Below are 16,281 nucleotides of genomic sequence, written 5' to 3' on the forward strand. Positions count from 1 at the left end.
ACTTTGAAATTCGGACCAAAGAGATGTTGTTTGATCTGACAACCTCGTTGGTTGTACAGTCTTATTTTTTTTTTTTAAATAAACCCTGAAGGATCTCAGTGTTACTCTGCACCCTGATCTCGCTTTTGACGAACACATCACAAATATTTCAAGAGTAGCTTCCCCCCCATCTTTATAACATTGCAAAAAACAAACTTGGACTAAAAATGACGTAGAAAAGCTCACCCATGATGTTCTCTCTTCAAGATTAGACAACTGCAATGCTCTACTTTCCAGCTACCCAGATAAAGCACTAAATAAACTTCAGTTAGTGCTAAATACAGACGSTAGAATCTTGATTAGAACCCCCCAAAAGGTATCCTATTGCTCCAGTGCTAGCCTGGCATCMTGTTAAGGCTAGGGCTGATTAAGGTCTTACTCTGTCTCAACCTTTAAGTTTGTACTGAAGACTCATCTCTTCAGTAGGTCCTATGATTGAGTGTATTCTAGCCCAGGGGTGCGAAGGTGAACGGCAGGGCACTGGAGTGATGAACCACCCTTGCCGTCTTTGCCTGCCCTGCTCCCCTCTCTCCACTTGGATTCTCTGCCTCTGACACTACTACGGGGGCTGAGTCACTGGCTTGCTGGTGCTCTCCCATGCCTTCCCTAGGCAGGATACATCACGTCTTGCCAGGCTTTTTACGCTATACTCCACTTAAGTGGGTTGAGTCACTGATGTTGTCTYCCTATCCGGTCTTGCGCCCCCATCGGGCTCGTGTGGTGGGGGAGATCTTCATGGGCTATACTCCGCCTTTTCTCAGGGTAGTAAGTTGGTGGTCTGTTGATATCCCTCTAGTGGTGTGGGGGCTGTGCTTTGGAAAAATGGGTGGAGTTTTATCCTGCCTGGTTGGCCCTGTCTGGTGTATTTCGCCTGTCTTATCTGGTGTCCTGTGTGATTTTAAGTATGCTCCCTCTCTCCCCTTCCAGTGAMCTTGAGCCCTAGGACAATGCCTCAGGACTACCTGGCCTCAAGGCACCTGGCTGTCCCCATCCCTAGTCCATCTGGTCGTGTTGCTGATCCAGTTTCTKCTGTTCTGCCTGCGGCTATGGAACCCTGACCTTTTCACCGGACCTGCTGTTGAGAGAGTCTCTCTCTGCCTCTCTCTCTCTCACACACACAGCACCTGCTGTCTCGACCGCTGAATGATCGGCTTTGAAAAGCCAACTGACATTTACTCCTGAGGTGCTGACCTGTTGCACCCTCTATAACCACTGATTATTATTTGACCCTGCTGGTCATCTATAAAACGGTTGAACATCTTGAAGAATGATCTAGCCTTAATGGCCATGTACTGTTATAATCTYCACCGGCACAGMCAGAAGAGGACTGGCCACCCCTCAGCGCCTGGTTCCTCTAGGTTTCTTCCTAGGTTCCTGCCTTTCTAATGAGATTTTTCCTAGCCAACGTGCTTCTACATCTGCATTGCTTGCTCTTTGGGGTTTTAGGCTTGGTTTCTGTATAAGCACTTTGTGACATCTGCTGATGTAAAAAGGGCTTTACAAATACATTTGACTGATTGATTCAAATCAGTTGCTGTAGGTAGTCTGCTTTTCTGGCAAAAAACTATCCAACTAATCTGACTGGATTATAAATCGCTCTGGAAAGAAGCAGCTGCTAAATAACTACAAAGTCAAATATAGAAAGGTGGTCGATGCAAAGCCAGACCTGTAGGGGGAGAGGTGGAGGGGGGGAAGAGGGAGAAAGGGGGAGAGACAGAGAGCATAGGAGGAGGTGGAGGGTGAAGAATGGAGGAAGGAAGAAGATGTGAATTGTTGTCCGAGTGCGGGCGATGCAGGATGACCCGATAGAAACACGTCAAACACAGATGAACTGTTCAGTCAAACTGCACCAGGGAGGGAACAACACCAGACAAAGGATAGATACGGGCATCATCAGACCAGGACCAGGCATTCCTCGTCATGCAGATGGGATAGACGGAGGGAACAGAGGAAAGGAAGGAGGGATGGTTTTGAGAGAAATATGAAAGGGTACTGTACCACGCTGTATCGCTGATGTAATGCACAAGCTGTTCCACTCCTTGYCAAGGTCAGTGTGGGAGAGGCAGAGGGAGAGAAACAACAAGGAAGAAGGGAGAGAAATAGGAGGAGAGCGATTTAGGTTAGGTTGATGGAGGAGTCCAGAATGGACGGAGGGTCATCAGTCCAGTCTTCAATAATTGGTTGATCACACAGGGGTATGTTTTACTCCACAAAGAGACTGAGGCATGTTTGGTACATGTGTACCACACACACACACACACACACAAGCATGTTCATTAAGAAATAGACGTGTTCTGTGCCGTTCAATGACACACTAATCTCTCGTGGACAGAGGCAGGTATTGTAGCGTCTTTCAACAGACTGTGGGATACGAAGACTAACAAGGAACTTTGTCACTGATCATTTGGGCAAATCACAATTTCGGAAGGGGTGTTTGAATCTTTCAAAGTTCTGAGGGGGAGTTGACATTTGGCCCATGCCATGGCTGACAGTTTACTTTAAGGGGGGGTGGAGACTTCGTTAGTCTCGTTTCTCATGCATCTCCCCCCCCCCAGAACCGAATCAAGCATCTGACTCAATTACTCCAGATTTTAGTTCTGTGTTTCCGAGACTAATGACACACTGACAGCCTTCAATTACTCACAGCGCAAACACCTGGAACACTCACACCATGCATAGAACACACAGTCACCGGCAGTTATCCTCTTCAGTTACTCCCTCTAGTTCCCGGTTGCTCCTAAAAAGAGCTATGGCATCACTCAACCAATGGAGGGTGAATAAAATTCATTWAAAAAATGAGTTCAGTAACAGAGGGAACTATTCACTCATTAGCAGATGCGCGTGGAATGTCTCTTGACTGAAATGTGTGGGATCAAAGCACCACCGCTCTGTCGAGCATGACGGAGAGAACGGCTGATTCGGGGCAGGGATGAAGAGAGGGATGAGGGGATGGAGGGGAGGGAGAGAAACAAAGGCTGGGGAAGTTTTGGGCCTGAGGTGATACGGCCCCATAGTCCTTGGCGACAGGCGTCTACCAAGTCCCACAGATAGAGATCAAAGGGCAAAACGGAATTAATTAGCGGAGAGTTTCGCTCTCGCTCTCCATTTCGTCGTCATTTTCTCTCTTCTACTGAATCGCTCCATCTTTTTGGTCTTAACCCATTTCTCAGCATATTGTAGGTGTCACTGTGCTTTGGACTGCATTTAAAGAGACTAGTGAGGAGACTGGAGCACTTAGACTTTTCAGAGAGTTCTTACAATGAAAACGCCAAGGCTACACAATAACAGTGGGTGCTAGAGAAATTACTACCGAGGCAGATTGTGGGTCTCAAGTCTRCTCTACAGGTCAAGTATTGGAATGGAAGAGCCTTTCAACATGTCAGCCAGTTTGAAAACTAGAAAAGTGGGTTGCGATGCCGACATGTAGCGAGCAACAGAGAAAACAAATCCGTGACCAATTGAGGCAGCAAAAAGAGAGCTAACTGGAGARGATATAAGATGATAACTAGAAGGGAAAAAGAGAATTTGCACTTGCTTGATGCTCTAAGACTCTAGGGACTGAAGCAGGGTGGCAGGGTAATGGCATGGGGACACAGATGCGAGGCTCTATAGGGTATGGGTGGCGAGGGGTAGGGATGGGGGGGGGGGGGGGCACTGTTAGGGACTCACTCTGTCTGCTGTGGTGGGGCATGCATGCCCGCAGGGTCCCCTGGTGAGAGCGCTGCCAGGGAGAGAGGAAAGGAGCAGGCAGAACACCCTGTGCAGAGAGAAGACAAACACCAGAGGAAATGACACACACCAGAGAACAGAGAGATAGACAGAGAGGATCGAACTCAGCCATCCCTCCGTGGAGTTGGTAAGTGAGTGATTGGTCTCCAGTCACACACAGGGATGGCATCTTAAGAGGAACAGAGGTGTCCTGGCATCTAAGGATCATGGATTGGTGTGTGTGTGTGTGTGTGTGTGTGTGTGTGTGCGTGCGCGTGCGTGCGTGTGTGCTCGCGCGCAAGTGTGTCAGTAAAGTGTCTTCAGAAAGGTATTTATACCCTTTGGCTTATTCCATTGTTGTGTTACAGTCTGAATTCAAAATGGATTCATAATTAAATGGACAAATAACCTATAAAATGACAAAGTAAAAAATATATATTGAAAATGAAATATACACTGAACAAAAATAAAATGCAACAGGCAACGAGATTTTACTGCGTTACAGTTCATAAGGAAATCAGTCAATTGAAATGAATTCATTAGGCCCTAATCTATGGATTTGACATGACTGGGAATACAGAATTGCATCTGTTGGTCACACATACCTTTAAAAATAMAAAATWAATAAAAAGGGTAGGGGTGTRGATCAGAAAACCAGTCAGTATCTGGTATGACCACCATTTGCCTCATGCAGCGCGACAAATCTCATTCGCATAGAGTTGATCAGGCTGTTGATTGTGGTCTGTGGAATTTTGYCCCACTCCTCTTCAATGGCTGTGTGAAGTTGCTGGATATTGGCGGGAACTGGAACACGCTGCCGTACACGTTGATTCAGAGCATTCCAAACATGCTCAATGGTTRAMCTGCAGTYAGGGCCTTTCAACCAGACTRCGCCTGTACAGATTCATTTTGTATCGCTCAGAAAGATGGCAGGAATATGAGCATTCGTGATTTCAGACTTTTTTGTTATGATACCTGCAGTCAGGTCAAGCCCCTGGTGAGGACGACGAGCACGCAGATGAGCTTTCACTCAAGTTCTGACAGTTCGTGCAGAAATTCTTTGGATGTGCAAACTCTGTTTCATCAGCTGTCCGAGTGGCTTGTCTCAGACGATCCCGCAGGTGAAGAAGCCGGATGTGGAGGTCCTGAGCTGGCGTGGTTACATATGGTCTGCAGTTGTGAGGCTGGTTGGATATACTGCCAAATTCTCTAAAACGACATTGGAGCGGTTTATGGTAAAGAAATTAACATGCAATTATCTGGCAACAGCTCTGGTGGATATTCCTGCAGTCAGCATGCCAATTGCACACTMCCTCAAAACTTTAGACATCTGTGGCTTTGTGTTGTGTGGAAAAACTACACATTTTAGTGGCCTTTTGTCCCGAGCACAAGGTGCACCTGTGTAATGATCATGCTGTTTAATCAGCTTCTTGATATGCCACACCTGTCAATTGGATGGATTATCTTGGCATCAGAGAAATGCTCACTAACAGGGATGTAACTAAATTTGTGCCCAACATTATTGAGAAATACGCTTTTTGTGATTATGGAACATTTCTGGGATCTTTTATTTCAGCTCATGAAACATGGGACAAACACTTTACATGTTGCGTTTCTATTTTATMTTTTGCATTTTGTGAATACTAATTTGCATAAGTATTCACACCCCAGAGTCAATACTTTGTATAAGCCCCTTTGGCGGCGATTACAGCTTTGAGTCGTCTTGGGTATGTCTGTGTCAGCTTTGCACATCTGAATTGGGGATATTCTCCTTTCTTCCTTTTCTCAAGCTCTATTAAGGTAGATGGGGAGCAGCGGTGAATAGCAGTCGTTCCACAGATTTCTTATGGAATTCAAGTCTGGGCTTTGGCTGGGTCACTCAAGGTCTTTCACATTCTTGTTCTGAAGCCATTCCAGCATTGCTTTCGCTGTATGCTTGGGKTCATTGTCCTATTGGAACGCAAATCTTTGCCCCAGTTTAAGGTAATTTGCACTCAAGCACATTCTCAATGATTTGCCTTMATTTGGCTCAATTCATTGTTCCCTCTATCCTTACCAGTCTCCCAGTCCATGCCGCTGCAAAGCACCCSCATAGCATGCTGCTACCACCACCATGCTTCACGGTAGGGATGGTGTTAGACAGGGGATGAGCTGTGCATTGTTTTCTCAAAACATAGCGCTTTGCATTCTGGCTAAAGAGTAAAATCTGTGTCTCATCAGACCACATAATCTTTTGCCTTTATGCTCTCAGAGTCTTTCACATGCCTTTTTGCAAACTCCAAGCATGCTGTCATATGCCTTTTTCTCAGGAGTGGCATCCATCTGGCATTTCCTATAGAGCCCAGATTGGTGAAGTGCTGTAGAGACTGTTGTCCTTCTGGCAGGTTCTCCCATCTCAGCCTAGGAACTCTAATTCTGTCAGAGTGATCATTGTGTTCTTGGTCATCTCCCGGACCAAGGTCCTTCTTGCCCGGTTGCTCCAGTTCCTTGGACTTCATGGTCTAGTTTCTGCTCTGACATGCACTGTCAACTGTGGGAMCTTCTATAGACAGGTGTTTMTTTCTAAATCATGTTCAAACAACTRAATTTGCCACAGGTGGACTACCATCAAGTTGTATTGACAAGGATGATCAAAGGTAATTAGATGCACCTGAGCTCAATTTGGAGCATATTAGCAGAGGTGTGTGAATATTTAGGTAAATGAGATTTCTGTATTTTATTTTCAAAACATGTGCACAAAATTCTAAAAACATGTATTCACTCTGTCATTACGGGGTCTTGTGGGTAGATGTGTGGGAAAATCTATATTTAATACATTTTGAATTTAGGCTGTAACAACAACATGTGGAATAAGTCAAGGGGTATGAATAATTTCTGAAGCTGCTGTAGATTAGAGCACCATACTCTCAAACACAGGTCACTCAGACATGAGGACCAGGGAGACAGGGGGGGATTAGTTTAGATGGACATTTCTCTCCAGCGCCTCAAATTGAGAAAACATGCTGGGATGGGGTGCAGCCACTAGCCTATTCCCCCCTTGCTACACCCACACTAAATGTGGCGCCACTGTCTCTCAGTCCATTCCTAGACARGGTGCCTGCGATGTCTCCCTGTACAATACAATCACACTCACCCTCCACCGGTTCAGACGCACCTGCCAGGGAGTGATTTGACATGGGGGAGGAAGATGAGAAATGTAGACGACTAGGGTCACCTCTAAACTCATAGCTACCTGACATGACAGTGACAGGTACTGTTATTGAAGCTGCAAGAGGCTCAGTGAGAGGGGATTGGTTGGGTGTTGAGCTTACCTTTGCTTTGGGGGAGGGAAGGGATGCGTTATTTGTGTACTGCCACTACAGATCAATTGTGCTCATTATGGTTGATGCCAGTTTCTCTGCAGTCTGGATAGACAGCATAATTTCACGAGCTCATTACAATGTCGCCTCTCTCAACCCTCCCCCCTCTTTCATCACTCTTTCTCTCTAACACACCATCAGTATTTCTCCAAGACACTGTTGCCTGTTCCATTTATCAGTATTGATTAGTAGGACTATGACTAATCCGCTAGGGATCAGCTTTTTCTTYGAGAGAAAAAAACTTTTTGCTCTAGAAACCGTTGCCATGGTAAACAGGTGTAGCTGTGACAATGAGGAACATTGTCCCTTGAGCTTCTGAATACATACAGCCTGATACGCAGTATACCGACTTGACTTTGTGACATCACACAGACCGCAAAGACAATCTTGTCGTTTCCCATTGGTCCGTCAAGCCTGTCGCGCGGGGATGCCAAAGAGGGAACCAAAGACACATTTTTTAGAATGTGGCTGAAATGGATAGCCGCCGTTTTACGGGCTCTCCTGGCCAATTCCGCTATATTGTGTGTTTGTTTGCACTGATCTGAACTTTTCTGTACATAATGTTTATGCCATTGTTTCCGGTAATGAAAATAGCTTCTGGACTTCAGAACAGCGATCACTAACCTCCATTTGAATRAAGATKGCTACTTCCAACGAGTCGGTGGCGCAGGACATACTGCTAATCCCAGTCCAGGCCCTAATCCCAGAGACTCGGAAGAGACAGCGCAAGATTGGCTGACTCTCATCTAGTACCGGGTTGGCCCCCTTTGCTTCCAGAACAGCCTGAATTATTTGGGGAATGGAAACATTAGGTCCCTTGATATCAATTGAGCAAAGTGTGCCAGGAAAACATTACCCACACCATTACACCACTACCAGCAGCCTATACYGTTRACACCAGRMAGAATGGGGCCATGGACTCATGCTGCTCACGGCAAATCCTGACTCTGCCATCATCCTGACACAACAGGAACCGGATTCGTCGGACCAGCCAATGTTTTTCCAGGACTCATTTGTACAGGTTTGGTGATCATGTGCCCACTTGAGTCGCTTTCTTGTTTTTAGTTGATAGGARTGGAACCCGGTGTGGTCGTCTGCAGCAATAGYCCATCCGTGACAAGGACCGACGAGTTGTGCATTCTGAGATACTGTTCTGCACAACACTGTCGTACTGCGCCGTTATTTGTCTGTTTGTGGCCCGCCTGTTAGCTTRCACGATTCATGCCATTCTCCTTTGACTTCTCATCAACAAGCTGTTTTCGCCCCAAGGACTGCCACAGACTGGATGTTTTTTGTTTGTCGCACCATTCCCCGTAAACYCTAGACACTGTCGTGTGAAAAGCCCAGGAGTGCCCGGACGTTTCTGAGACACTGGAACCGGTGCGCCTRGCACAGGACGATCATACCACACTCAATCGCTTAGGTCACTCGTTTTCCCATTCTAACGTTCAATCGAACAGTAACCGAATACCTCAATGCCTGTCCAATCAGAGACGACGCGCCGAGCGGACGGCGATTTTAATGAAGGAAAACTGAAATCGGTCTTACCAAATTTCTACCAGCATGTCACCTGTGCAGCTAGAGGCAAAAATACTCWARATCTCCTTTACTCCACACACAGAGACACATACAAAGCTCTCCCTCCATCGGGCAACTCTGTCCTCTGGATTCCTGCTTCCAAGCAAAAACTCAAACAGGAAGTACCCAATACGGAAGTGGTGGTGGGCCTGACCACCGGCGACGATCAGAGACCTGGCAGTGGGGTGCCAGGACGACAACCTCTCCCTCAACGTTAGCAAGACAAAAAGGAGCTGATCGTTGACTACAGGAAACGGMGGGCCGAGCMCACCCCCATTCAAATTGACWGAGCTGTAGTGGGACGGTTTGAGGAGCTTCAAGTTCCTCGGTGTCCACATCACTAAGGATCTATCCTGGTCCACACACACCAACACAGTCGTCAAGAGGGAACGACACCTCTTCCCCTTAAGAAGGCTGAAAAGATTTGGCATGGGGCCCTCAGATCCTCCAAAAGTTCTACAGCTGCAACATTGAGAGCATCTTGACTGGCTGCATCACCACTTGGTACGGCAACTGCTTGGCATCCGACCGCAAGGCGCTACAGAGGGTAGTGCATCACTGGGGCCGAGCTCCCTGCCATCCAGGACCTCTATACCAAGCAGTGACAGAGGATGATCTAAAAAAGTCTGGAACCAACAGGACCTTGAACAGCTTCTACCCCCGAGCCATAAGACTGCTAAACAGTTTACCTAATCTTCATTGACTCTTTTTACACAAACATTTTTTTTTTACTCATGACATAGCGCTGCCTGCAAACGGTCGATCCTGTTGCCTCGTCACTATATTCCTAGTTATATGTACTTATCTAACTCAATTGCCTCGTACCCCTGCACATCGACTCGACATCGACTCGGTAACCATGTATATAGCCAAGTTATTAGTCRGTATTTATAATTATTTTTACGTGTTATTACTATTTTCTCACTCTCTGCATTGTTGGGAAGGGCCCGCATTTCACTGTTAGTCTACACCGGTTGTCTACGAAGCATGTGACAAATACAATTAGATGGATTTGAGCTTGAAATACTAACTATGATTGGAGTTCTGCACTAAGAGACAGCATGGTGTGATGAATCCCGTGCCTTTGAGACAGAGATACTCTCAAGCCACTGTCATTATGCCACTGTCGGCTTGTGTGCTGACGCTCACRCGCTACACTTTCCTTATCTCGAGACAGCGGGGAGAACATTGTCACCGTTTCCCTCATAACTGAAAAATGAAATGTCAGAGCTATCACGTTTCCTCTTCAAACAAAAAACTGCAGCGGTTACATACAAAAGGAGAAACAATTAAAGAAGACGGGAAAGGCTTTCATTTCGGTGGCACCTGACTTATCTGTGTGCTGATGGGCACTTGTGTGTCTGACCATCTGAACGCTGGCGAATTCAATTAGAGTGGCGCAAGGTATGTGCCTTGGTGAACGCAACTACATCCTCGCCCCGTACTCTTATCTCCTCTTGCACCCCGGAAACACATGTTTCCAGCCCTAGTCCCAGCACCAAAGCCCGCCCCCCCCCCGCCCTGTATCACCCCACTCGCTGCACACAACCAGGAACAACTTGTCCATTACCTTCTTCAGGTGAAGTACAAACCCAAGCTGTAAATCTGAACCAAACCAGTTTCCCTACAGTTTCCCATCCACACCTTATTCCAAAACGGCAAAGCAGGAGGGTGAATAAATCCAAATCATGGCGGGATACAAAAGTGACCAGAAGTGCACCGCCACCGGGTGTGGGTGTCTATGATTGAGCACCATGTCTCCCCGCCGCCCACCTCATGGCGCCTCTCACCGGTATATGCTGGTGTCCTTTGGCCAGGTATAAAAATGAGACCCCTGTGCTGCGTTACTGGAGCGCATATTTCAAGCGGAGCCTTCTTTTTAAAATCTAAATCGCTGCCTAACCCAACAAGCATAACATAAAACAATAACATAACGGAGCGGCTAGCGGCGTGCAAAAGCGACTTCCACGTTATTGCCGGTGCTACTTTGTTCTACGCTGGGCTTAGAGGTGCCCTTATTTGGGCCAGGCAAACAAAAGGGCAGCTAACCCCCTGGATATGCATTATTGTTTGTCATTAGTGATAGTCCTGTGATTTACGCTGCCCAGGGAGGGCTGAGGCCCTGTTTCATTAGAGAACACAGAAAGATAGCAGTAGTGTACCAGACAGGCAGGCGGCTAAACAGCCAAATGCTCCGGTCTCCTAAGCAGGCTGCCAGTGTAAGGGGGGGGCCCATGGGCCCAGTCATCCCTCTAAACTGGCATTGTTCAGCCCACGCAACATCCTGCTCCAACAGGCTCCCAGGCTGCCTTACTGGTGGAACGTGCTGTCTGTCCAAGTGGCAGAGGCCAGAGACTCCTGGCTGCTTGGCTTGACCAGAGCGCTGGATGTCAGTGTGGAAAGATGACACCTACCTAGCTAAGTCACTATTAGGTGTCCTCCAGCAGTTACAGTATAAAGTTATAGTGCCGTAGGGAAAGTATTCAGACCCCTTGACTTTTTCCACATTTTGTTACATTACAGCCTTATTCTAAAATGTATTAAATACAAATTAATCCTCAGCAATCTACACACAATAGCCCATAACGACAACGTGAAAACAGGTTTTGGGATTTTTATTCAGACCCTTTGATATGAGACTCGAAATTGAGCTCAGCTGCATCCTGTTTCCATTGATCATCCTTGAGATGTTTCTACGACTTGATTGGAGTCCACTTGAGGTAAATTCAATTGATTGGACATGATTTGGAAAGGCACACACCTGCCTATATAAGGTCTCAGAGTTGACAGTGCATGTCAGAGCAAAAATCAAGCCATGAGGTCAAAAGGAATTGTCCTTAGAGCTCAGAGACAGGATTCGGTTCAGGCACATATCTGAGAATGGGTACCAAAAAATGTCTGCAGCATTGTAGGTCAAAGAACAGTGGCCTCCATCATTCTTAAAATGGAAGAAGTTTAAAACCACTAAGACTCTCACCAGAGCTGGCCGCCCGGCCAAACTGAGCAATCGGAGGAGAAGGGCCTTGGTCAGGGAGGTGACCAAGAAACCGATGGTCAATCTGACAGAGCTCCAGAGTTCCTCTGTGGAGATGGGAGAACCTTCCAGAAGGACAACCATTTCTGCAGCACCCCACCAATCAGGCCTTTATGGTAGGGCCAGACGGAAGCCACTCCTCAGTAAAAGGCACGACAGCACGCTTGGAGCTGGCCAAAAGGCACCAAAAAAACTCAGAGCATGAGAAACAAGTCTGATGAAATCAAGATTGAACTCTTTGACCTCAATGCCAAGCGTTACGTCTGGAGGAAACCTGGCATCATCCCTACGGTGAAGCAAGGTGGTGGCAGCATCATGCTGTGGGGATGTTTTTCAGCGGCAGGGACTGGGAGACAAGTCCGGATCAAGGCAATGATGAACATAGCCAAATAAAGGTAAATCCTTGATGAAAACCCGCTCCAGAGAGCTCAGGACCTCAGACTGGGCCGAAGGTTCACCTTCCAACAGGACAACGACCCTAAGCACACAGCCAAGACTACGCAGAGCGGCTTCGGGACAAGTCTCTAAATGTCCTTGAGTGGACCAGCCAGAGCCCGGACTGGCACCCAATCGAACATCTCTAGAGAGACCTGAAAAAAGCTGTGCAGCAATGCTCCCCATCCAACCTGACAGAGCTTGAGAGGATCTGCAGAGAGAAATGGGAGAAACTCCCCAAATACAGGTGTGCCAAGCTTTTAGCGTCATGTCCAATTGCTAACAAAGGTGCGTCAACAAAGTACTAAGTAAAGGGTCTGAATACTAATGTAAATGTGATATTTCAGTTTAAGATATTTTTTTATAAATTGGCAAAAACTTCTAAAAACGAGTTTTTGCTTTGTCATTATGGGGCATTGTGTGTAGACTGAGGGGAAAAACAATACATTTTTAAATAAGGTTTTTACAAAATGTGGAAAAGGTCAATGGGTCTGAATACTGCCGAAGGTGCTGTATATGTTGTTATAGAGCTTTAAAACAGCTATAAACGTTTCACAGCTCCTACAGAGATTATGACTTGGAATAGAGAACACTTGCACGGTGAGAATCCAACAAAAAAAAAGTCAAAAGTCAAGTGCCCAACAGTAAATATGATCAGGACATGACAGTGGGATGGACACTCACACTCTCTCTGAGACATACAGGAAGCAGCACTCACAGCATGTCCCCTCCATGGTGGAGTCTGTGTGGCCTTGTCATGGTAGGTCACCGTCACTCTTTCCACATCTCTTCCAGGTGGACTGTACTGCTGGCAGTGGCATCTCGTGGCCTCGACAGGGACAGCCTAATCAAGAGAGCGACACACACGTCATTCAGTTGAAACGTCACAGACACTAACACACTGTCATTCAGTTCAATCATGTTGTTTGTTAGTTCCAAATGGAGTTTCAGGGATCGCCTATTCAAGAGAGTCATTCAGTTGAAACTACACACAGATACCAATACAATATCATTCAGTTCAATCATGTAGGCCTATTGGTTAGTTGCGAAATGAACTGCGTTGCCAAGAAGAGTTGCTGGTGCAGTGTGCGTTTTGAGTTGGTTGCATGTGTGTAATTAAACATTTTTAATTACAACTACTCAGTTTAAGATTCCTAAATCTTAATTATCTGTTGGAGTACTTCTTTAATGACCAGGGTGTTGGGGACACGATGACAAACAAACACCCAATCAGGGCTAAAATAAAATATGAGCGATCATATAAGATATCATAATAACAAAATGTGAGAGGACAGAACCTTTTAGAACATTTATAGTAGAAGTGTAACAAGTCCATAAACTGCAATAAAGCAATTAGTGTGTCTGCTCATACTATGCCGGTCTCTAGCCCTCTGTTTAGGCCAGGGACACTCAGGAGCAATGAATGGTATGAACACTTCTGCAATGGCCACTGGCACCACTCGAAACAAGCCTGCAACAGCAGCCCTTTTATTACCCAAAGAAAACACCCCACAGCCCAGAAGACAAATTAAACCCTGCAAGGTTCTCCATCTCACAACCTCAGAGGAGAGCAAGGGTGGCCCCGAGTATGACACACACACAGAAAAGCACAGATGCAGACTATCACGCAGACGCACACACAAGAGGACAGTTGAGACACCTAAGCCACAGCCACTCTAAATCATCATGTACCGGTACGGTAGCAGTGTTCTCTCTTAGGACTCCCTCATCTTCCATTACCTATTCTAGGACCAGACAGACCAGCTTTGTGTTTGTACTCTTTCAAGCATTCTTCAAAACCCCAGGGCTCTTTTTAAAAACACACGCACACAACCTTTCATCCCCATACTTCACTCTCATCGTTCTGATTACACACGCATACAATTACCTGCACAAACAATTATCGGCCTCTTAAGGGCTTATAGATTCCAGGAAACGCAAGCAGAGACTGACGGATGCTCCACTCTTACAGCTACTGGGAGGACTGAAAGCACCATACAACACGGCCATCTTAAAACAGAAATATGCTTTCACAAAAGGCAAAAGAGTACAAAGACACTACGGCACAGGTATCCAACTCATTCCGTGGAGGGCCAAGTGCGTGCAGGTTTTCCCTTGTACTTGATTGATCAATTAAAAGGGCATTGATTAGTTAGGAACTCCTCTCACCTGGTCGTGTAGGTCTTAATTGGACACAAATAAGAAGAAAAAAAAACACTGAGGACAATAGGCACTCCATGGAATGAGTTTGACTCCTCTGCCCTAGAGTATCAGGCGCAAGTGTTTGAATGCTCCCACAATGAATAGCAACATTTCAATCACTGTGGCTCTAAGCATAGAGGGTGGAAACTCTAACCAGAAATGATTGAACTATTAAAACAGTGTACATGTTATTGTAAAGGAGAGGAATACAAGCCCTACCAAATCAGGGTCTGTCCAGGCTCTAACGCCCCGTTGTGTCTGCATACTACCAACAGGAGGATGAGTCCCTGAAATAAAACATTGCTCTATTTTGATCGATACGCTAGTTCAACTTCAAATGTGATATTAGCAGGAGAGAGAGAGAGGTGTGTTCCTGTGGTGAAGAAATAATAATGAATCCCCCTGTTGCCTCCACAGCTCCTCTGGACCTGAAATCATGCATCCAGGCTGATTCCAGTCATAAAGAATATCAGCTATGGCATGCTGAAATAAACCAATAGGATTCCAACATGATTCCCTGAAATAAAAACAGTGCTCTGTTGTTTGATATGCTAGTTCAACTTCAAAGGTGAAATTAGCAGGAAAGACAGAGCTGTTTAATGAATCTCAACTGCTGCCTACACAGCTCCTCTGGGCCTGAATCATGCATCCAGGCTGATTCTAGTAATAAAGAGTATTAGTCTTAAATCATGTATCAATAAATGGTCTATGGAATGGGAAGAGGTTGCTAAGAATGCATGGCTTTTAATCAGGACAGAATAAAGTATAACTTACTTTTTTTAGACATAATATACAGTGCATTCGTAAAGTATTCAGTCCCCTTGATATTTTCCACATTTTGTTACGTTACAACCTTATTGTAAAATTGATTAAATAGTTTGTTCCCCCCTCAATCTACACACAATACCCTATAATGACAATACATTTGCAAAAATGACTAAAATTTAAAAAACGTAAACATAAGTATTCAGACCCTTTACTCAGTTCTTTGTTGAAGCACCTTCGGCAGCGATTACAGCTTTGAGTCTTCTTGGGTATGATGCTACAAGCTTGGCACACCTGTATGAGGAGTTTCTCCCATTCTTCTCTGCAGATCATCTCAAGCTCTGTCAGGTTGGATGGGGAGCATCGCTGCGCAGCTATTTTCAGGTCTCTCCAGAGATGTTCGATCGGGTTCAAGTCCGGGCTCTGGCTGGGCCACTCAAGGACATTCAGAGACTTGTTCCGAAGCAACTCATGAGTTGTCTTGACTGTGTACTTAAGGTCATTGTCCTGTTGGAAGATGAACCTTCGCCCCAGTCTGAGGTCCTGAGCGGTCAGGAGCAGGTTTTCATCAAGGATCGCTGTACTTTGCGCTGTTCATCTTCGCCTCGATCCTGACTAGTCTCCCAGTCCCTGCCGCTGAAAAACATCCCCACAGCATGATGCTGCCACCACCATGCTTCACCGTAGGGATGGTGCCAGGTTTCCTCCAGATGTGATGCTTGGCATTCAGGCAAAAGACTCAAATGGTTTCATCACACCAGAAAGTCTTGATTCTCATGGTCAGAGTCCTTTAAGTGCCTTTTGGCAAACTCCAAGCGGGTGTCATTTACTGAGGAGTAGCTTCCATCTGTTCACTATCATAAAGGCATGATTGTTGGAATGCTGCAGAGATGGTTGTCCTTCTGGACGGTTCTCCCATCTCCACAGAGGAACTCTGGAACTCTGTCAGAGTGACCATTAGGTTCTTGGTCACCTCCTCGACCAAGGCCCTTCTCCTCAGATTGCTCAGTTTGGCCAGGCGGCCAGCTCTAGGAAGAGTTTTGGTGATTCCAAACTTCTTCTATTTAAGAATGGAAGAAGGCGACTGTGTTCTTGGGGACCTTCAATGCTGCAGACATCTTTTGAAACGCTTCTCCAGATCTGTGCCTCAACACAATCCTG

At 46.1% G+C, this 16,281-nt stretch overlaps 1 protein-coding gene across 3 annotated transcripts in view; it reads right to left on the minus strand.

The window, feature by feature from the left end:
• The window catches only part of LOC111967744 (serine-rich coiled-coil domain-containing protein 2), a 94,818-nt gene that overhangs the window by 11,514 nt on the left and 67,023 nt on the right, over positions 1-16,281 (minus strand). Inside the window, exons 9-11 of one of the 3 annotated variants that reach the window (XM_023993066.2) lie at positions 12,872-12,997; positions 3,709-3,796; positions 2,038-2,077 (exon numbers count right to left, since the gene is read on the minus strand). In XM_023993066.2, the coding sequence (XP_023848834.1) occupies positions 2,038-2,077; positions 3,709-3,796; positions 12,872-12,997 (254 nt within the window). The remainder of the gene's footprint in view (positions 1-2,037; positions 2,078-3,708; positions 3,797-12,871; positions 12,998-16,281) is intronic. The other 2 variants (XM_023993067.3, XM_070444881.1) reach the window with 2 other exon arrangements.

This window comes from Salvelinus sp. IW2-2015, linkage group LG8, assembly GCF_002910315.2.
Source record: "Salvelinus sp. IW2-2015 linkage group LG8, ASM291031v2, whole genome shotgun sequence".
NCBI classification, from domain to species: Eukaryota; Metazoa; Chordata; class Actinopteri; order Salmoniformes; family Salmonidae; genus Salvelinus; species Salvelinus sp. IW2-2015.